General features: G+C 54.2%; 1 protein-coding gene across 1 annotated transcript; it reads right to left on the bottom strand.

Moving 5' to 3' along the window:
• Window positions 1-9,359: 9,359 nt before the first annotated feature.
• JRK (Jrk helix-turn-helix protein) lies at window positions 9,360-14,280 on the bottom strand. Its single transcript, XM_081116812.1, has 2 exons — window positions 14,253-14,280; window positions 9,360-13,173 (listed from the first exon to the last, which is right to left on the bottom strand). Exon 2 carries the CDS (start codon window positions 12,783-12,785, stop codon window positions 11,130-11,132), a length of 1,656 nt encoding a protein of 551 aa, XP_080972938.1. The 5' UTR covers window positions 12,786-13,173; window positions 14,253-14,280; the 3' UTR covers window positions 9,360-11,129.
• Window positions 14,281-22,678: the final 8,398 nt, after the last annotated feature.

Consider the following 22,678-nt stretch of genomic DNA (forward strand, 5'->3'; position numbering starts at 1 on the left):
TCTGCAACCACGCCACTCCCTCCACCAGAAATGCACTGTCTACCCCACCACCTGCCACCCCGTATTCAACTGAAAACGGCCTACCCAGTGTTAAAACCTAAGTATAAAATCTCAATATGGCTTTATGTGTTGTCTAAATCTGAGTCCAGTGTCACCCTCTCCAGGGAGGCTTCTGAGCCTCCCAGGGCAGCGTTAACAGTCTTCTGTGAGCCTTGTCCTCCCTTATATGTGACCCCTCCTGTGTGTGCCAGTTTAAGAGTATAAGTGTGTGTGTATGCATAAGCATGAGTGTGCACATGTGTGTGAGTGTGCATGGTGCCTTCCTGAACTTTTCTGTCCAGCCGAGTTGTGCCAGGCCCTGAGCTTGCTCTGGGCACATCAAGTGGACAAGACCCACCTGGGTCCTGCCCCAATGAGACTCCTTCTGGTTAGAAATGACCTCGACACCCCCAGTGTACTGGGGCCAGCAGCCCAGGGGGCCCTGATGGGTGGGAACAGCTGGAGGGTGAGCAGGGGTGAACTGGGTACAGGGGGTCTGTCAGGGAGGGGGATAGGGCAGCTGGGTTCTGTCTCCAGCAGCAGAGCTGGGATGGCAAGGGGGATTGGGAAGGGGTTCCCAGGCCCTCCTCACAGTGGCCAGGACTCTGGCCTCCAACACTGGGTCTATAGCCTGGAGGGAGGACAGGGGTCACAGGTGCAGGCAGATGGGGAGCTGCTCAGGCCAGTGTCCCAGCTGGACAGCCAGATGTCGTGGGTGGGAGAAGGGCCAGTCTTAGGGCTGTTTAGGGTTCAGGTATGAGGGGGAGCCAGGGTCTGCGTCCCTTGGAGACCCTGGCAGTCAGGTATGGGAGGAGATGTGGACTCACCCGGAGCAGCTGGGAGCCTCCTGGGGGGGGGGGGGGGTGAAATTTAGCTGCCCCCTCCTCTCTGCCCCACTGGGCCCCCAGCCAGACTGTGTGCATCCCCACCACCTCCCTGTATGCCCAGGGACCCCAGATCCTGCTGCCAGATACCCAAATGTGGCCAGCCCCTCAGCCAGGGAAGAGGCTGGCTGCCAGCTGGCCCTGGCCAGCTGCCCCCGAACTGGGGATTCAGATGCAGTGCCAGGGAGGGGGTGGTGGCTGCACTTTCCTGCTGTTCCTGCTCCTCCGGTGAAATCTCTCCCCAGCACACCGCCACCACCACCGCTTCCGGAGCCATAAATGGAGAGAGGCTGAGAATAGCTGTGTGACGCAGAGCTTCCCCACGTAGGCACACTCTGCGCCTGTAAGGAACCCTCCTAGAAGGACCCCTGCCCAGCACCCCTCCTACCGGAAACGGCAGTGGCCGGCTCGGCCAGAGGCCTGGGTCCCCCTACCCCTGCTGCTGGCCAGCTATGCAACCTTGGCACAGTGCTATCCTCCCTGTCCTCCGCTCCCCACAGCGCTGGGCCCAGAGGGTTTGCTGTGTGGGCTGGGGACTGTCCTAGAGTAGTGCAAGCCCTGCCCAGCGGCCCCCTGGCCTCCCCCAAATCCCCAGGGCTGAGGGAGCCTGGGCACAATGTGGGGCCAACAATATAGGGACAATTGTGGCTTATGCAGCATCTACTGGGTGCCAGGAGTTGGCACAGCCTCCACCATCATCTGGACTGGTCCGAGCAAGGGAGGTGAACCCCAGGGGCTTGCAGGGGTGTGTTGAGAGGGGCACAGGGTTGGAGCAGTGGACACCACAGGGCTTGCCCTCACCCTCCATTCCCCCCAGCCCGCTCTAGGCTTTCAACCCTGGTCACCTGACTGCTGGCCACTCCCTCCCCTCCCTTGGGGCTGGGCCTGGGTGACTGCACTTCACAGCTGCCTCCCCCACTCCACCCTCTTACACGTGGCCGTGGGCTTCTTGGGCTCCTGACCTGGACAGCCCACGACCTCTGGCCCCAACACCCTGCCCAGCTGCACACACCCAGCTGCCCCATGCTGGTGACTTCCCCCAAAGCCCCTGCTTCAGGGCTGTGGGCACCTCACTGTCTGCTGTGGGCCTCTCAGGAGCCAGGCATAAGCACAATGATCCAGGAGAGTCAGGTTTCCATGCCTGAGGCAGGGGTTCTGGTTCTAGACACTGCCCTCCTGACCAGGCCCTCCTCCCTCACCAACCCAGACCAGAGGCAAGATGAATGGAGGTGGGCCCATCACCAGAGTACATTCATCAGCTGAGTGATTTGTGGCAGGAGCAGCTTGGGCAGCCACGCACCCCCTGGGCCTCAGCCTCCACCAGGCCAAGTGAAAATGGACCCTTGGTTCATAGCCCAACCACCACACAATAAACCACAGTCCCTGGGCCCAGCGGGCACTGCATTATTGATTTTTTAAATTTATCTTTATTGTTGGAAGTATTACAAAAGTCCCCTTTTTCCCCCCATTGATCCCTTCCCCCCAGGCCTTTACCACACTATTGTCTGTGTACATGAGTTATGCATATATGCATATAAGTTCTTAGGTTAATCTCTCCCCTCTCACCCACCCACCCCCTTCCCTCTGAGATCCCTCAGTCTGTTCCATGCTTATGTCTCTGGATCTATTTTGTTCATCGTTTTATTTTGTTCATTAGATTCCACATATGAGTGAGATAATGTGACACTTCTTTCTCTGACTGGCTTATTTCGCTTAGCATAATACTCTCCAGGTCCCACCATGCTGTCTCAAAGGGTAAGGGGTCCTTCTTTTTTACAACTGCATAGTATTCCATGGTGTAAATGTCCGAGAAGATTTTTGATATGATCTCCATCTTCTTGAACTTGTAGAGACTTGTTTTGTGTCCTAACATGTGGTCTATCTTAGAGAATGTCCCATGTGCACTTGAGGACATGCCTATTCTGCAGCTTTGGGGTGAAATGTTCTGTAAATGTCAATTAAATCCACCTGATCTAGTGTGTTATTTAGAGTCACTGTTCCCTTGTTGATTTTTTTTCTGAAAGATCTATCCAGTGAAGTCAGTGGGGTATTAAAGTCCCCTACTATGACCATATTGCTGTCAATCTCTCCTTTAAAGTCCTCCTGAGGTTGGGGGGCTGGGGGTGTTGGTGTGTGTGCGTGTTTTTTTCCAGCCTGTGTGACTCTTTTGTTCTGAGGTTGGGTAGCTTGTAAACAGCATATATTTGATTCATGTTTTCTTATCCATTCAGCTACCCTATGTCCTTTGATTGGAGCATTTAATCCATTTATATTTAAGGTTATTATTCATTGGTACTTACCTATTGCCATTTTAATTCTTTCTGACTGTGTCTCTCTGTTCTTATTACAGCGGTCCCTTTAGCACTTCCCACAGTGCTGGCTTGGTGGTGATGAACTCCTTTGGCCTTTTTGTCTGGGAAGCTCCTTATTTCACCATCTATGCTAAATGACAGCCTTGCTGGGTAGAGCAGTCTTGGTTTCAGATACTTGTTTTGTGCATTATTGTAATACAAATAAAAGGCCACTTCAGCAGTCCACAGGATCCTGGTGTCTCCCCTGCTGAGCTGACTGTGAGGTGGAGATGCAGAAGGTGGATCCTGGGCAGGGGTTCCAGGCAGGCCTGCAGCTCCTGTGCCCCTGTGGGGGGAGTGGTGAGTCCCTAACCCTTCGCATCTCCAGCAGGAGGCACTAACATGAGAACACTGCCCATGCTTCAGGCTCTGGCCTGAATTCCAAGTGTCCCACAGACAAGTTGTCATAATTATTGTCACAACCACTTCCTCCAACCCCACGGCCACAGTCACCACCTCCATAACCACCATCACCCCTATTAACACCACCACCTGCACCCTCCACACCGTCCCAGGCACCACAGGGCTTAGAGTTTAAACAACAGACATTTCTCTCTCACAGTTCTGGAGGCTGGAAGTCCAAGATCAGGGTGCTAGTGAGCCCTCGTCCTGGTTGCACACTACTCGCTGAGTCCTCACATGGCAGAAGGGGAAGGGAGCTCTGTGGGGTCTTTTCTAAGGGCACTAATTCCATTCATGAGGGCCCCACCCTCATGACCTAATGACTCCAAAGGATCCACCTCCTACTCCATCACCTTACGGATTAGGATTTCAATATGGGAATTTGAGGAGGGATACAAACTTTCAGACCACAGCAAACCCATCACCAGCATCTCTACCCACTACTGCCATTACTGTCATCACCATGCCCACTGTCACCCCCCCATTACTTCTGTCACCACCATCAAAGCCACTGCCTCTACTACCCACAAGACAGCTTCACACCACCACTGTCACTGTCTACCACCATCTCCACCCCCACTCCCACTAACCATGGCCTCCCCGTAGGTGTCACCAACATCACCATTGCCACCCACCAGGATTCCCAGCATCAGCACCTTCATCATGACCACACCACTGCTGCCACCTGACCAGGCTACTGTATGAAGAGTGAGGGTCTGAGGGACAGACCTGGTTTAAATCCAGCTGCGTCATTACTGTCCCTGCAGCAAGGTCTGAACTCACTTTCCTAATCAGAGAAAAGGAGTTAGAAGTCCAGCCCAGACCTTTGTTTCCTGTAACATGACAGTTTTGAACACATTACACTGGCTACCTGACCCTCCAGGGCAGTGTCTGCCCAAGTGCCCTGTCCCCTGTCCCAGCCCCATGGAGAGGCTCCCAGGAGTGAGTGACTCAGGGAATGACAGCCTGGCTGATCCGGTGATCAGGTTAATCCCGTCCTCACATCTCTAAAAGATTCTACCTCATTGCAACCATCAGACGCCACGGCAACTGGTGAGCAGCTCCCAGACCCCAGGGCTGGGCGTGGGGGGGCGCCATGTCACCTGGTAGGAGCCTGGCTTCCAGCCAAGACATTTCTGTCCCTAAAAAGAAAGTTTCTCTTCACATGAGAACTGGGTTGGAGACGCTGATGCATTTTGAAGCACTTGCTGAAATACCCATTTTGTGCTCTGACATCCAACCCTCCATCCTCTCAACATGAAACCACCAAGCAGCGAGAACCTGCCAGTGCAGCCAGAGTTGCGGCGATGACCACATGCTGGCCTGAGAGGAGGCGGTGGGGCTGAACCCCCAGGCCTAGCACAGTGTGCTAGAGAACAGTCAGCTGCCTGCCTGAGAGTTATTACCATCAGTGAGGCAGCACAGGCCCTGGGTTGGGGCTCCTATGGAGAACAGGCCACGGCCCACGGCCAGAAGTGGCACAGGCAGGCTGGCCGGAGGGCATGGGGGCACTGGGGACAATTAGGGGCACTGTAGACCACACCTACCCCTGAGCCACCCCCACCACCTCCTGTCCACCCAGAGTGGCTCCAAGTCCCCTGATACAGGGCACCATCTAACTCCAAGAGTTGTCCCTCCAGGCACTCTGAACACCCATCATGCCAGGATGTCATCTGTCCTTGTGTCTTCCGCACCCCACCTGGCTGCCCCCCTGAGGCTGAACCTCCTGGATAGCATGGTGGTGGCCACCACAGTCCCCTTCACCTTTGTCCAGGTGTAGCAGCAGCTGCCCCTCCCAGCTGCTCTATCTGGTACCAGCAGCGTTTCTCTGGGGGGCCCAAGACGCCTGGCCTGAGCTACAATGCAGAGGTTACCCACACCTCCTGGCTGGGCCCACCTTCCAGGATGGTGGAGGAGGCCAATGCCCACCACAGCTAGTGGACGGCAGCCACTGAGGGCTGGCACACTCCACCTGTGAGCTTCCCAAGGACATGGAGGTTTCCTCCTGATCAGAGAGAATCAGGCTCTGCTGGTCTGAGGGCTGCCCCCAACACACACACCATACAAACAGTAGTTGCCGGCTGCCAGAGCCTTGGCCCAGCACAGACCCTCACCCCCCACTGCAGCTGAGGGGCTTGCAGTTGGTCCTGGGGTCCTGGCCTCCCTGGCCCGACTCTCCTAGCGCCTGGGTCCAGCTTCTCCCCTCCCTCCCCTCCTCCCTTCCCTAGAGTGACAGGAGTGCCTGCGAGCTAGCACGTTACTCCCCACTTAGCAGCAGGTGACTCACCCCCCCCCCCCCCAGGCATCTCAGAGTGTCCTCTGCAACAGAAAGAGGGCTTTGTGTCTCAGAGCAAAGCAAGTCAGGGACCCAGCATCAAGGGCCCTGACACACCTGCCCAGCGGGAGGAGAGCAAAGGCTGAGGGCTGGTGAGGCTCAGCCCCAGGTTCTGGCGGTGGTGTGGCCCCTCCTCCGGGCCTGGGGAGAAACATTTGACTATGGAAACTTGGAACACACACAAGTAGGGAAATGGGAGAGGACCCCAAACGTTCCGACACTCCCTTCCTCCTGGAGCATCTTTGAGCCAGCCCCACACACCACACCCTTTCACCTGCAGAGACTTGGTTATTTATGAAACAAAGTCTTTGGGAAATATAACCAAATACTCTTATTACGCCAACAAAATGTTCACAAAGTCTATGATGGGATCCTGTCCCTCCTGCTGGAGCTGGACCATGTTCAGTTCCCCGAGTGACTAAAAATCGTCCTTTTACCACTGGTTTTGTTCAAATCAAGAGAGAATGAAGCTGATTCTTGATTCCTCCCAAGGTCGTGGGGCCTTGAGGGTGGCCCAGGGGTCCCTCTGTGCCTGCACCATTCCCATTCAGAGACTAAAACCCACCACCAGCATATGACTGTGCACATGCTAGAGTCAACGAACAGCTGGCGGGGGATGTGGACAGCCCAGACTTCCGAACTGGGGTGGCCAGTGAGGCCTCTGAGAGGGGACCTCAATAAATGTCGTGAAAAGGACAAGATAGATGGTGGGGTCAGAGGTGGACCCAGCCTGGACGGCTTCCCGGAGCCTGGGGGCTACACTCCAGGCTCACTGCACCGAGCTCTCGAGGACACAGGCCCCTGGGCCCTCAAGAGGCCTAGTCCTGCTCCAGCAGATGTCTGACCGCCTGGCTCCTCCCCACTTCCCTAGGCATGAATCCACCGTGAACTGGGCAAGGGGATATGGCAATGCCTGGCCTACAGTAGGTGCAGGCTGAGCCCCCACCCCCACTGAATTTCCCAGGCAGCCAGTTAACTATATCTGCCCGGGCTGCTGAAGGTAAATGTGGAGGTGGGAGGAGAGGGGCGGGACGGGGTATCACCCCCACCCCAGCCCTGAGCGACATCACCCTCCTGCTAGAGGTGGTCTCGAGGGGCCTCACTGTCCTCTGAGCCTCTGCACGTCCTCAGCCCAGAGTCACCAGGTCCCAATCACACAGCCCTTGGTTTCACTATTATGGGAAAACACACATAATATAAAATTCACTACTTTCACCATTTTGCATGGACTGTTTGGAGGCACAGAACACATTCAGTGGTGCAACCATCACCACTAAGCCCAGGGCTTTTCTCCACTCCACACAGAGCCCTGTGCCTTGCATGGCCCCTCCCCGCCCCTCACCCCAGCCCTCCAGCAAGGCCCAACCAGCCTTGGGCAGGGCCACAGGCTGTCCCCAACTTCAGCACTTGCAGGTGCCCCACATCCTCAGATGACTCAGAGCAGGACACGAACCGTGGACACGAACGAGAGACAGGCCATGTGCACTTATTACCCAGCAGACGTCAGGCTGGAGAAGGCAATTCCAACATTTTGAGTTCAACAAACAGAAAGTCTGCTTCATTGACTTGTTTAGCTGCAGTGAAGTGTGTGGGGTTTTTTCTTTGAACTTGTCCTTTGAGAGCGGGGGACACTTGGCCAGCACCGTTGGTGGCAAGGCCCTCTGAGTGGACAGGGCTTTGTGGTAGGGCCTGTGGCCCCCCACAGACGACAGAACAGCTGTGAGCATGCTGTGGGGCTCCCAGGGCCAGAGGGAGGGGCAGGGGTCTCTTCCTTTTGAGGGATAAACTAAGATGAGGCTGGCACCTGGGGGCAAGTAGGCTTAGTAGTGGAAGTGAGGCCCCAGCCCAGGGTCTGGCAGAGTGGGGGCAGGGCCTAGCAGGGAAGGCTCTCAGAATTTCACATGCTCGCCTGCCCGCATTGCACGACACCGGCCATGGCCCCTCAGTCTCCACCACCTTCCCTGACCTGGTGTCCTGACCCCCACCCCTTAAGTCTCTGTTTAATTAAATAATGAGGCCCAATGAGAGCCAGTGGCCTCATTTTGGAGCCACAAATGAGATTTTAGGGTGTCCTCATCAGAGCAGCCAGTGATGGAAGTGTTCCTGAGCTGAGAGGAAGCCTTGTGCTGTTGGCTAGCTTTTATTAAAATTTATTGCCCCATCAAAAGGGGTAAAATGACTTATTCAGAAAAGGGAAGATAGTGTATTGTGGCACCTGGCAGAGGGGCAGGTGGTGAGGCAGGCAGGTGGGCTCAGGGTGGCCCCAAGGACCCACCTCCCACACCTGTCCCGGCTGCCACCTGCCTGGGTCATCTTCCCTCTGGACACCCAGGCCCAGTTCTGGCACCACCTCCCACTAGCCAGGAATCTAGGCCCTGGGGCAGCAGCTCCCTACCGGAGGCTGAGGCTGCATGTCTGACACCTCTGTCAGCCCCAGTGCCTAGAAGCACCACCTTGCCCTCTCCCAGCAGGGCCTCTGCAAGAAGTGGGAGGGCAGAAAGGAAAGTGCCAGCTGGTGACGACCCAGGAGATCGGGCTGCTCCAGGCTGGGGAGGGGTGTCCCGCCACTGCGCTCAGGCTGAGACTCTGGAAAAGGAGAGCCAGAGAGGGAGAAGGGAAGATAGGGGACCCAGTGGGAACAGTCAGGAAGGGAGTCCTCTGGGAGAAGTCCTCAGGGTGGCACCCACTGGCTGTACTCAACTCCAGGACAGTGCTCTGGGCTGCATGCTGAGCTAGCCACATGGCCCATCTGCTGACCTGAATCCAGGGTCACACTGCAATCATCTGGGCTACCATAAGGCTTTGTGAGTGTGGGGGTGGCCCGATGCTACCACAGATGCCCTAAGACACAGAGGGTTGCCTGAGGGAGCTCTCCTCCTTGGGTGCAAGTTGAACCCACACAGACTCCAGCCTCTCCCCTCCATTGTGTCCAGCTGCCATCAGGCTGGCAGGTGATCGACAGACATGTTCCCACCAGCTCCAGCTTCACATCCAGTCCAGTGGGCTCCACCTAAGACTGGACGGGGAGTGGAGCAAGCACCCAGGGCTAGACACTCAGAGGACACAGCAGTCTCCAAGAGAGTCCTGGGCAGCAGGACAGGGTGGAGGCGCAGGGCGGAGCTGGGTGCACAACTCACAGGATGGCCTTGCTGGGCTCTAGCCAGCCAGCACCTGCACCCCAAGAACCCTCCCTCAGCCTGAAGCCCCTGTGGGGAGGAGGGGAGAGGGAGGCAAGCAAGACCCAGCCCTGCTCCCTGAAGCAACCCCCTAGCAGCAGTAGGGTTTCAGCCAGAGCCTGTACCTGGCTGGTCCTGAATACAGCCCCAGGAACAGACACCACTCAGCCAGTCTGTTGACAGCGTTTATTGATTGGCCACAATACGCCAGGACAGAGCAGATAGCGAGGGTGTGACATGAGCCCACGCCTGGGGTCTGGCTTAATGAGGACCCAGCTCCAGCCAGGAACCCCACCTGCCTGGCCTTCCCCCAGCTCCACCTGCCCAGCAAAGGGAAGAGCCACTGGGCATGTCAGTCAGCCTCCATGTGGCTACTGCTGACGGTGAGGGCAGCCTCGCCTGACTCACCTAACTTCCTGTTACACCTCAAGCAGCGCCTCACAGGGATACAAGTCCAGAAGTGACACAAATAACACAGAAGTACAGGGTGTGAAGGAAGCGATGACAGCAGCATAGCACGGAACAGGCCCAAAGGCCGGGCAAGACACTAAATCACCACACTGCTTTCCCTACCTTTACACACGGCATCAAAGCAGGACACACGCTCCACGGTCACATATGCCATGCCGGTCATGGCTGTCACCCTGGCGTTTGGGAAGCTGTAAAAACATGAGAACCCAAGTGCAAACCACACACTTGAGTTCCCTCAACTCACGAGAACCAAGGTCTCCCAGAGGGAAAAACAGCAAACAGATGACAGCTATGTGTCCATTCAGCTGCCATGACATGACTTCAGGAAGGGGCTGGAATTCTGGGGCAAAAGAATACAGAAGAATACAGAAAAGTACCCTGACTCGTGTGCAGAGGGTAAGCAGTGCCACCGGAGCCTCTTGTGGTTGCAGGTCTGGGGCCAATGAGGCAGCACCAATGAAACAGCCCAAAGTCAGCCAAGAGACACAGGAGTCACCATGTTCTCCATGTCCCACCTGACCACACCAGCCAAGACAGCTAGCAGTTCCCTAAGTATTACTAGGGTGTTAACAGCTGCAATAGAAGTTCCACTATTGCTAGAAATCTGAGCAGCATGCTGCTTCCTATCTGTTACGTATGTGCAAACCTAAGACTCATTTCTGAAGGCCTAATCAAGATTTGGTCATGTGAAGGCCATGAAATGTGAAATTCTGGGGAATGTGGGACCGTAAGCCATCAGTCCACTGGACTGAGCCAAGACACTAGCAGCAGCACAGGGCCCCATGGTCCCCCATTGGGCAATGGGCAGGTTGGCCTGATGTTCCTGCTTGCTTTAGGCAAAGCAGTTCAACCACATCAAGCTAGCATGCGGCCCATATCTTGGGGTCTGGGTTCAAGGTGGGGGGAGGGGGTACTAGAAACAATGGAGGAACTTTTAGGAGCCTCTTTCAACTATATAAGATCACACCTAAAGTGGGGACACACAAACAAGTTGCCTATAAAGCCACAAGTAGGGATTTTGCTGACTTGAGGCCATAAACTGAATCCTAGCCTTGGTGGCCTGCCCTTGGGGTCTACCTAACACAGGCATAGCTAACAGACCAGCAGACTGAGCCTTGAGGGCCAGGAGAGGTGGGTCTTGGGACCGGCCAGCCTGTCAAGTGACAGCAGGTACTGCCAGAGTGCTGGCTTTTCTCCTCTGGGACAGGAAGACATCTCTATGCTCAGTCAGAGCAAGGCTCAGCCAGCGAACACTAGACCAGAAACTGCCCGCAGTCCGGGGCTCTGGCCATGGGAGGCTCTGGGAGGTTTTAGGTTTGGTGGGCCATTCCAGAATATCTCCTCATGCTCGTGTGACATCACAGGTAACACAGGTTAACGGAATGGGAAGGGCAGTGCACGTCTTAGCACACCTACTCTTCTGGGACAGCTCCCGCCAGTGGGCACCATGCAGCCACACTGCTGGGCACCATCAGTTTTGGCCTGCAGTGGATGGGGAGCAGGCCAAGGTGGCGTAGCCACCCGCACGCTCCTGGGGGGCTTCGAGCTTGACCACAGCCCTTAGGGCCGGGCGCCACCACCGCCCCTGCCACTGCTGCACAAACACAGAGCGCAGTGCACGCAACTGCCCCAGCTCCTGCACCGTGAAGCAAGGCTGCCTCTCTGCAAAGCGGAGCACAGCGTCAAAGGCCACAGCAGCCTGCTCCCAGGCAGCCTCCTCACCCTCCCTGGCATCCTCAGTCCCACCATTCTTCTCAGCCTGCTCCGGGTGACCCTCAGCTGGACACCCACCTCTGGCCTCCTGCCCCAGCCCAGCCTGTTCAGCAGCTGCACTCCCGTGAAGTCTGCTGCTCGGCAGGGACTTGACCTCTCGCCCGAGCTCCAGGACATGCGCAAAGGTCTGGTCATGAGGCTTGGCTCTAAGGTGCTCATCCTCCTCAGGTGAGCCTTCGGCCAATGCAGCCGTGGGCCACAGCTTCCTCCAGGCCCGGCTGAATATGGCACCTGGCACGGCATTCCACGCACAGGCCACACTGCAGATGGCATCACTCACGTTGTAGCATGGGTGCAAGCTCTGCAGCGCGACGGGGGGGTTGATGAAATTCCTCATAAAGTCTCGTCGAATGCCCTGGTCCATGGGTTGAATTAAGGAGGTGACACTGGCAGGAAGAAAGATGGTAAAAATGTTCTCAGACACCAGCTCGGACTCCTGTGGGTGGGCCCGGGAGCTATCCAGCAGGAGGATGGCTTTGCTGTCTTCAGGCAAACCCAGGGCTCGGAAGTGCTCTCTCACAGAGGGGGCGAAGATATGATGGAACCAGTCAGAAAAAACTTCCCTGTCTGCCCAAGTGTTCCCGTGAGCCTGGTAGGCCACAGGCAAGTGCTGGATGCCCCTGGAAGCCCAGGAGCCACTACACTTCCCTATCACCAAGGGCTTGATTTTGTGGGAGCCTGTGGCATTGGCACACATGAGGACGGTCAGCCTGTCCCTGCTTTGTCTGCCACCGGGCACCAGACTCCCCTCATGGGTGGGACTGGGCAAGCACTGCCAGAAGAGGCCAGTCTCATCAGCATTGTACACCTGCTCCGGCGTCAGGCCATGCTCCACTGTCAAGCTCCGGAAAAACCCACAGAACTGCTCCGCTGCTTGGTGGTCAACCACCTGCTTTTCACTGGATGCATCCAGCTTCTTAATGCCGTGTCTGGCCTTAAAACGCCACAGCCACCCACCAGAAAACACACAGGGCTCAGTTAACTGCATCTGCTCGTAGAAGTCCTTGGCCTTCTCGATGAGCATTGGGCCCGATACAGGCACGCCCTCAGCACGCTTGCCCAGGAACCACTCGTACAGGACCCGGTCCAGGTGCTCAAGCTTGGGCGTATGCAGCGTGCGCCGCTGCTCCAGGGCCTTGTTGGACTCAGAGCTGGCAAAGAAGCGCAGCAGCCGGGCCTTGTGGGCCTTGATGTCGTACAGCGTGGACATGCCCACATTGTACTCCTGCATAAGCACCTTCCTGCTCTCCCCCTTCTCCAGGCGTGCACAGATGTCCATCTTCTCCCTCAGGGTCAGGACTACCCTCTTGCGCTTCTCCCCCGGACCCCTCCCACCAGCCTGCTTGGAGGCCATGTGAAGGGTGGCTTATCCCAAAGGTGGACACAGGCGGACAGGGGACACGTGCCTGCACTAGAGGCCTTCCCGCCTCCCCTCCCCCCTCCGCCTGCCAGTCTGCTGATCCTCCTCCCTGCCTCCCTCCAGATCAAGCAACCTATAGCCTCAGCTGTCCATCGTCTTCCACTCCTGATAACGTGGCCGGCTCCTGGACCTCTCTCCAGAGTCACCCTGCCCCCTAAACTTCTCCAGACTACTGAAGCCTGTGGCCTCTGTGGTACGGTGGCAGCTTCTCCCCTCAACCACTGACCAGATTAGAGGGGCCCCAGGAGCTGGCTCCAGCTAACCAGGGCTGCGCTGTCGGAGCCAGGGTGCCTCTCTCCAGGGCTCAAAGTGCTGTGTGGCCCTGTGGGGAACAGAAGCAAGTAGAGGCCATTATCCACTTTTAGGGAAATGTTTAATATGAAACCAGCTTAGAAACCAGGAAAAAAATGAGGCCCCAGAGGAAGGGCTGGGACAGCCAGAAAAGGTGTCCTGGAAGCTCAGCACCAGAACCACACTCAAGATGGACAACGCCTCATGCAGGTGTGTGCAAGGGAACATGAGAGCTGAAAACCATGGTGACCTGGCTCATGAGGCAAAAATTTCCTTTAAAGATGGAATTCAGATATTACTCCTAAAACAATTTCTTAAACCAAAAGGTACCATGACACAGCAGGGAAATCACGGGGTTCCCAGCCTTGCCACCTCAAAGGAAGCACTGCCACCAAAGCCACCGGGGCCCTGGGAGACATAAACATATCCTCTTCCGCCCAAAGAATGGGGGAGGGCAAAAGGGGACAGAGCTGGGGGGGGAGCCCTCATCCACAAGTAGACCCCTCCCTGTCCTTACAAGAGAGCCTGAGGGCTTTAGGGGAAAAACATTCTGTAGGGGTAGAGGGAGCTAGCAGAGAGGAATATTCCAGAAGGAAGTGTTCTGGAGACGAGGAAGAGATGAAGTCTTGGGAGCAAGGAGGATTGGGGAGGGGGGTAAAAAACAGGAACATCGGGGTGCACATCTTGCAGGGAGGGCGCCGGGGGCTGAGAAGCGTCCTCAGGGGAGGCCGGTAGGTACAGAGCCCCGTCTCCGTGGAGCACAGGCCAAGAGACCCCGGGGCAGAGAGACGCCCGGGCGACCGGAGGCTGGTTTGGAAAGCGTTCCCATCCCGGGGCCACGTCTGGGGCAAGGGCAAACCAAAAGGAAAGACAAAAAGTCAAGTCCCAGGTGGCTTCTCCCGGGGGCAGGGCTAGCGGCTTCCGCAGGCGGAGCCCCGGGAGTCGAGAGCCGGCGCCACAGCCAGGCTCGGGCTGGCAGCTCGTCCCGGGCCCCTGTGGGGCGGAGGCGGAGGCTCGGCTCGAGCCGGGCGTGCGGCTCCCGAGAGCGCCGCTCGGCGAAGGGGACCAGGAACTGCGCGGCGCCCGCGCCCGCCTCGCCGGCCCACTTACCTGCGGCCGCCACACCGCCGGAAGTGCCGCGCTCCGCCCTCCGCCGGCCCGCTCCCCATCCGCCACCCCATCACTTCCTGGACGCTCTAGGCATCCCGGAGGACTCGTGCCTCGGTGGCTCCTCAGAAAGCTGTGGGGTGCAGATGAAAGCGGGTTCCCAGGGGTGGACCTCAATGGCCTTGCCGCGGGGGTACTGTGCGCCTCGACTTGTCCATCTGTAGCATGGGCGCTGGGAGACTGGAGTCACGGGTTTTGTGATGAGCGGCGCCCTGTGCTGATGGAGTTGGGGCCCTTGCAGTCCCGGGCAAGGGTCTGCAGGAGGCGGACCAGGCTCCGTGCCCGGCCACGACAGCCTTTGACATGGGAGTTCGGGGCCCCCTCCCCTTAGCGACGTCCAGTGCCCACACTGTTTTATTCCTACCCGGTCTCCTACTTAACTAAAACCGCATCCATACCTAATTTTGGTGATTTCTATGATGAGATTTGAGATTTCTAAGCTGGAGAGTTGGATGAGATTTCTACTTGAGTTGATGCTGTATTGAGTTGGGACTTTGGATGACCTTGGGATGGGGTGACTATTTTGCTTGTGGAACAAATGCCCTCCCTCCCCACAGAACCAAGACTTTGCAGATGATACTAAGTTAAGGCTCTGGAGATGGGGGCAGTATCCTGATAATCAGGGCAGGCCCTAGGCCATCTCAGGGTCCCTGTAAAAGGGAGGGTGGAGAGCCAGAGCCCAGGGAGACAACGTGACAATGGAAGCCAAGGGAGAAGGGAGATACATGACAACAGACACAAGTTGCAGTGTGTGTTTTAGGGGGAAGAAGCGGCCACAAGCCAAGGAGTGCAGATGCCTCCAGAAGCTGGAAAAGGCCAGGGAACAGATTCTCCCCTGGAGCCTCCAGGAGGAACAAGCCCTGCTGACACCTTGGTTTTAGCTCATTGACTCACTTCAGACTTCAGCCCTCCAGAACTGTAAATTAATAAATGTCTGTTGTTTTAACCCACCAAGTTTATGGTCATTTGTTACAGCAGCAATAGGGAACTAAGAGAGGCTTTGATACCTTCCTCCTCCTTCATTTCCTCCTTTTATAGTTATAAGAAATATTGCCCGGACGGGCGTGGCTCAGCAGTTAAGCGTCGACCTAGGATCCAAGCGATCAGGGTTCGATTCCCGGTCAGGGCACATGCCTGGGTTGTGGGCTGCAGCCGATCAATGACTCTCTCATCACTGATGTTTCTATCTCTCTCTCTCTCCCCCTCTCCTTTCCTCTCTCTGAAATCAATAAAGATATATTTTAAAAAAAAAAAAAAAAGAAATATTGTGTTCTGTTTGAATTAGAAAAAACACTTTCTAACCTGGCTGGGAGTTGTATGCCCCAGGACATGAGAATTACCCTTGGAATTCCATCCTTTCTCCTCTTCCGAGAACTGCCCGTCATCATGGAAAGATTAAGAACCTTGTTCCCAAAACAATGGAATCCCAGAGGCACCTGCCTATTGCAACCCCCAGCCCACCTTGCCTACTTCCCATGCCAGTAATTTCTACTTTCCCATGTGATCTTTGTCCTTCTACCCAATATAAGCAACTGGCATATGGGGGGAAGGGGGGAGCAGGCAGAGCAGATTTTCTTGGATGACCATTACTGTGCTCCCATATTGCGGCAATATTGGAATAAATGCTCATATACGATTCAACCTTGTCTCTGCTTAATTGGCTCAAGTGGTGACAGGCAGCCCTGACCCATTGCTGTCCGGTTTTACCTTGGCTCCCAGGACCCTACCCACCTCCACCCTCGGTCCTCCTTCCTCACACTCTCCTGCTGATTCCTTTCCCCAATTCATGTCTCCTGCCAGGGATAGGGGCACTTAAAATTTCCAAAGATTGAGCACCTGAATTAACCTGAAATATGATTATATTACTTATAAATTATAGAACACATATACTCATGTAAACAGAGGTTTAAGTTTCTTCTTCCAATGCCTTTGCACCTGTACACTTCCCTTGATCACAGAAGAAGCAATTAAGGAGGTGATGCAGCAGTGGGCAGTGTATCCTTCAACAGGCATGGTCAGGCTGACCCAACCAGGAGTCAAGATATCAACTTATAGAGACATCGCCAGCCCTGCCAGGCATAGCTCAGCTGTTGAGCATCAATCTAGGATCAAGGAGATTTGGGTTTGATTCCCGGTCAGGGCACATGACCAGGTTGAGGGCTCAATCCCCAGTTGGGGGTGTGCAGGAGGCAGCCGATCAATGGCTCTCTCATCATTGATGTTTCTATTTCTCTCTCTCCCTCTCCCTTCCTCTCTCTGAAATCAATAAAGATATCTTTAAAAAGAGAGAGAGAGAGAGAGGGGGAGAGAGAGAGAGAGAGAGAGAGAGAGAGAGAGAGAGAGAGAGAGAGTGAGTCCAGCCGGGCATGGCTCAGCAGTTGAGCATTGACCTAGGATCCAGGAGATTGAGGTTTGATTCCTGGTCAGGGCGCATGCCTGGGTTGTGGGCTCACAGCCGATCAATGACTCTCTCATCATTGATGTTTCAACTCTCTCCCTCTCCCTTCCTCTCTCTAAAATCAATAAAGATATAATAAAATAAGAAGTCTTTAAAAAAAAGAAGAGAGAGAGAGAGAGAGAGACATCACCAGATGACCAAGAACAATAGCTAACATCTGTGGACCTCCGGGGCTGCACAATAGCTGCATTCTGTTGCCAGCCTCAGTTTACCCCATTTCCCTATATATTACTATTCCTCAGGCCACTCCTTAAGACAGGTTTTGGATGCTCATATTTCCCTGTCTTCTTGGTTGGCTGGTCTTCTCAATAAACACCTTATATGATTCAAGCCTGCCTCCGTTGAGTTGGATATAGTGACAGGCAGCCCAAACCCTACTGGGGTTTCCTGGTAACCCCAGGACCCTGTTAGATGGGTCAGGGAGAGAAACCCGGGAATGGAGACTCAGCAGGGCAGGAAGCCCCAGATGCCTAGCAAGGGGCAAAACTGAGAAAACAAGAACCTTGTCTCTAGGGTGATCTATCCTCCCCTAGCTTACTGCTGGTCATGAGGTTAATAACATAAGAAACATTCAAACTGTGAAGAACTTTTGTGAGTTTATTTGAGCCAAACTGATGAAAATTGCCTGGAAGCAGAATCTCAACAGATTGAGATAATGCTCCGAATAGAATACAATCAAAGGAGAAGATGCAAGGAGGCTACATGAAACCCAGTGGTGACAGATGAGGGAGGCGGGAGAAAGCAAAGTGGGAAACCTCTGGGACTGGATGAAAAGTAAAAGGGTAGACACACACTTATTTTACATAGGTGGGTGCAGGCTATTTAACAGTCAAGATATCAATAACAATGAGAAGATTCCTGGTCCGGCCCTGGTGCCTAGAGGGCCCAGAAAAAAGGGGAAGTTACTTGTTTTGCAAAAGCATGTGTTAATCAGGTATGTTATCTCAGCTGCAAAAGACAACCTTTGAGAGGCTTAGTTAAGGTGAAAATTAAACTTTGTTAGGACAAAACTACCTTAGGACTTGACTACCAACCATAAACTGCTTATGTTTAAAAAGTTTTAACTTCAGACCATTCTTTTTTTTAATACTTTTTTTTATATATCTTTATTGATTTCAGAGAGAGGAAGGGAGAGAGAGAGAGAGAGATAGAAACATCAATGATGAGAGAGCCATTGATCGGCTGCCTCCTGCACGCCCCTAACTGGGGATGGATCCCTGAATGGGAATCAAACTGCAATCTCCTGGATCCTAGGTTGATGCTCAACCACTGAGCCATGCCCAGCTGGGCTCAGACCATTCTTGGTGGTTATTTTAAGTCTCTGAGTTTGCAAGGCCGCCACGGAGGCCTGCCCTGAGCTTTTCAGGTTTAGTATTGTTGAGGGCAGAGATGGGGATCATACTCTGTTAATCATGATTGTGAAAGGGGGAGGGCACCTAATAGGAATAGGACCATAGTTGTTTAACAATTACTCACCTTACTAACTATAGGTAAAGAAGTTTTTCTACAAACCCTGGAAACTGGAGGATGTGCTCCAAGAAGAAAAAGAGCTGTAAAAAGATGAGATACTTTGGGGCTTGGATGAGTCCATTGCTCCAAAAAGAAAATGCATTTCGATAACAAAGGACAGACGCACTTTGATTTGGTTGCTGTGCCTGGAGCCTGACACCCCCCACACCCCACACCCCACCCCAGGAGTTTGCCTCAGGAATGCTGACTATTCTCAGGTCTCAGGAACTGGGTTTTAACACTATTGAAAATTAACTACATTGTTATCAGACTCCCAAGATCCTGGAAGGGCACAAATAGACCACAGACCTTGCAGCCACCACCACCCTTTACCCCTTGCATACAGCCCTGTATAACCAGCCAGGTAATAAGGGAAGGACAGAGCAGGTTTTATATGGATGAATCCCTCTGCTCTCCCATTTTGCCAGCAATAATGGAATAAACCCTCAAATATGATTCAACCTTGTCTCTGCTTAATTGGCTGAAGTAGCGACTGGCAGCCCAGACCCATTGTGTCCAGTTTCAGTTTTACCCACATCTCCGCAGAGCTTTCTAACAGGCACCTCAAACAGCATTCCTAAACCTGAACTCCGGACCCTCCTGCCAGCCTCACTCCATCTATGCACTCCCCATCTCAGAGTGGCTGCTCTCCACCAGCTCAGGCAAAACACTCAGAGTCACCACTGGTGCTCTGTGTCCCTTACACCCCACACCCAGTAGCCCAAGAGTTGTGCTGAGCTCTGCCCTCCACAGCCCTGTGATGGCTGCCACATTCTCGGTCGTCACCTGCTCCCCCCCAGTCCAAGCCACTCGGTCTCACTGTTGCCTCCTCCCTGATCTCTGCTTCTGCCCTTGAGCCCCTGTACTAGCCATGACTGCTGTGTGCCAGCACGCCCCAAAACTTAATAGCTTGGAACAGCAACCACCTGGGTGTTCCTGGTTCCGTGTGTAGGGATTTGGCCATGCTGCAGTTAGACGTGCTTGGCAGAGAGGAAACAGGCATGTGAGGGGAACTAGAACCCAGGACTCTTCCTTGGTGGGTGTCTTGGGTGTTAACATAAGAAACATTCAAATCTGTGAAGAATTTTTTGAGTTTATTTGAGCCAAACTGTCAACTTATGCCAGAAAGCAGAACCTCAAAGGATTGAGATAATGTTCGGTAGAATAGCAGTTTTGCGCCTTGTTTTATACATTACCATCAAAAGAGGAGACAGGTTACATGGAGAAGTGGGTTACATGGAATCCATTGGTACTAAATTAATTTCAGACCATCTTTTGTGGTTACTTTAGGTCTTTGAGTTTGCAAGGCCACCATGCAGGCTTTCCCCACACTTGTCAGGTTTAGCATGTGGCCCTTTTCCATCCACATGGGACAGCGGAATTGTTCCCAGGAACAGACTCCATCCCTGTGTGTAACAGTCTGCTGGCATCTTGTGAACATAGAACCACCTGCACCCACCCCCAAGATGCATGGGGCACCCCAAGATTCCCCCACCATCACTCTGCAACCCTCTGGCCTCGCCTTAAGGATTGAGTCCACTCTGGCAGAGAGGGAGAGGTCAGAGAGAGGGCAAGGACGAGCACCTGCTAGTGTCCCCTGGGGCCAGGCACAGTTGTCCCTCACTTGCAACCCTTGGCTTGGAGGCGGCACTGGACCCAGCCGAGCCCCTCCTCCAGGTTCTGGAGGCCTAGAGTGGGGACACCTCACCAGCCAGCCCCTGGGGGCGGGCCTTCGGGTGATGAGTTTCTCCCAACAAAGAAAGGGTTCAGGCTGAGGGAGCTTGGGAAGCCCACCTCCAGCTGGCAGAGTGGGGACCTCATGTAGGAACAGTGTGGCAGGTCGCAGTGGCCTGTTGGCCATGACTTCCCGTGGGGTATGGAGTGCTCCCATCAGAGCCTGTCTCCCCCCAGACTTGACGCTGCTGCTGGCAAGAGCTGGGAAGCCAGGGCTATGTGAGCTGCCCCTGCCAGATTTGCAGCTGGTTTGGGCCCAAGGGAGACTGGGCAGGTAGTTGGAAGATCAAGAGAGACACAGGAAAATCTGGAGTCCCAGGAGGTGACCACAGAGCAGAGGGAAGGAAGGGGCTAAGGGTGAGTCCTGTTAGAGCCTTATCTAAATACCATCTACTTCAGATGTGGGTGAGACTCCTTCCTGAGGCTGGTTCCCCTCTATTTGCGAACCAACAAGAAACAACATCCAACCCTATAGAAAGTTTTTATGAATTTATTTGAACCAAACTGATGGCAACTGCCAGGAAGTAAAATCTCAATGGATTGAGAAAACACTCCGGACAATGGCAGTTTTGAAGCTTATTTCATAAGTTAGAGTCAAAGGAGGAGACATGGGGGGGTTCCATGAAATCCATGGGTCATAGATTAGGGAGGCAGGAGAAAGCAAAGAGGGGGAAACCTCTGGGATTGGATAAAAAGTAAACCAGAGAGATGGGTACTTCTTTTACAGTTAACTACATGTTAACTGTAGTTAACATTTAACATTTACAGCACACAGAGATGGTACTCAGGGACCAAGATAACATGAGGGTTCTGTGGGCTTCCACTCTGGTGCTGTGGGTATACCCTAAGGGGTCTGGAAAAGTAGATTGTTAGATGGTCCAGGTACAGAAACCAGGGTACGGAGACTCAGCAGGGCAGGAAGCCCCGGATGCCTAGCAAGGGGCACAACTGGGGAAACAAGAACCTGGTCCCCAGGGTAACCTGTCCTCCCCTAGCATATCACTGGTCACGCAGTTTAGACCCCTGAGCATTTCTTCCCTAAAGGTAACATCTAGAGCTCAGTTGTATTTTAGCTCCAAGCCCAGAAAAGCAGCAAAACCAGACAAGTGGCTGCCTCAGGACCAGATACATTGACTAATGACCCCCTGCCCTGGCACCAACCAGTGGAGACCAAGACCCTGAAAAAGTACATCTGTAAAGCTGGTGAATATTCTACTGAGACCCTTCCCTGAGACCCCCCCTAAGATTCCTGCCTGCAAGAAAGAGATAAATATGCTCAGGACAAAGGACCCAGTGCATGCTTCCCACCAGGGGAGCACGCCAGTGCCATCTCCATCCCTCCAAGGAGATCCCAGGAAACTTGCAGCCAGGGGAGCAATGGGCAGCAGCAGCTCATCCTGGGCTTACCCCCTGAACCTGTCTCCAAGGCCCCCGAACCTGACCCCTTCTCTCCGACTTCTCAGGGAGCCAGAGCAGCCTGGCCCAGGCTCTCCTGTTGCCTCTTCTATGCCCGTCCTTGTCTCACTGTCCCAAGTACACTTTTGCTGACATCATGGACCCAGCACCCTTTGGCTCAGTGTAGCCCTTCCCTTCAGCTATCCCCACCACCTTTTAATAAATTTAATTTTTTTTTACTCACCATCTGAGATGCTTATTTAGCTGACCTCGTATCACCACCGACCTCTAACCTTTCAAAGATTGCTCTGACATTCCAAAGATATGTTATCCTAAATTGCAAAAACACAAGAGACAGACTCACTTAAGGTAAAAATTGACTTTGTCAAGGATGCTGAAGGCTTAGGACGGGGCTATTGCGATGATCCATTCTTAGTTTGGAAGTTTTATGTTCAGACTATCCCATGTGGTTCCTTTCTGTCTCTGAGTTTGTAGGGCCCACCATGCTGGCATCACCTGAGCTTTTGTCAGGTTTTGTCAGTGGCCACTTTTCTGTCCACACTGTGAAACCAGACAAGTTGTGTGCTTCAAATACAGCGGTGAGACAGGCGCAGGGTGGGCATCCCAGGCATCCCACAAGGAAGACATCAGAAGGAAGGGTGGCAGGTCCCAAGTTTGGCAGGTAGCATTCACTAGCTGCTCAGGCTCAAGGAGAGTCCTGTTTGTTTTATGCTTTGCCCTCCACACCCACGGGGGACAGCAGCTTCATCCTACGTCGCTGGAGTCAGATTTGGGGAGGCTCCTGCCTCTGCAGTTCTGCCTGACCCTGGGGCCCGATGCAGAAACCACTCACGCAGTGGTTAGCCTCCAGCTGTCTCCCGGGACCAAGGCAGGTCGGCAGCCTGGGGGTTCTCCCCATTACTGTCCTGGGGCAGGGCCTGGCTCCTGGATGGGTAGACGGATGCACAGACAGCCTGCGGGGTGGATAGGAAGCACAGGGCACAAAGCTGCAAGTTAAGAAGTGCCACAGACGGAAAGCAGGAAGAATGAAGAAGGCCGAGGGTGGAGGGGACCTCTGGGAGGCTGTCCCCAGAGGACCAGAGTGCCGCTCCCAAGACCCAGGCCCTGGCTTCTGCTTCAGGCAGCACAGGGAGGGTACAGCCTGTACTGCTCCAGTCTGGACTCCAGGCCTAGCTATGTCTCTCCTGACTCAGGGTCCCAGGGTGGTCAATAACCTTTTCAGAGACTCAGCTTCTCTTCTGGAAAATGGGGA

This window comes from Miniopterus schreibersii (assembly GCF_964146895.1).
Source record: "Miniopterus schreibersii genome assembly, chromosome: 17".
In the NCBI taxonomy this organism is placed as follows: domain Eukaryota; kingdom Metazoa; phylum Chordata; class Mammalia; order Chiroptera; family Miniopteridae; genus Miniopterus; species Miniopterus schreibersii.

Excerpts from the sequence above, each read along its gene's own strand:
- JRK (XM_081116812.1), bottom strand. The coding sequence starts at position 12,785 with ATGGCCTCCAAGCAGGCTGGTGGGAGGGGTCCGGGGGAGAAGCGCAAG.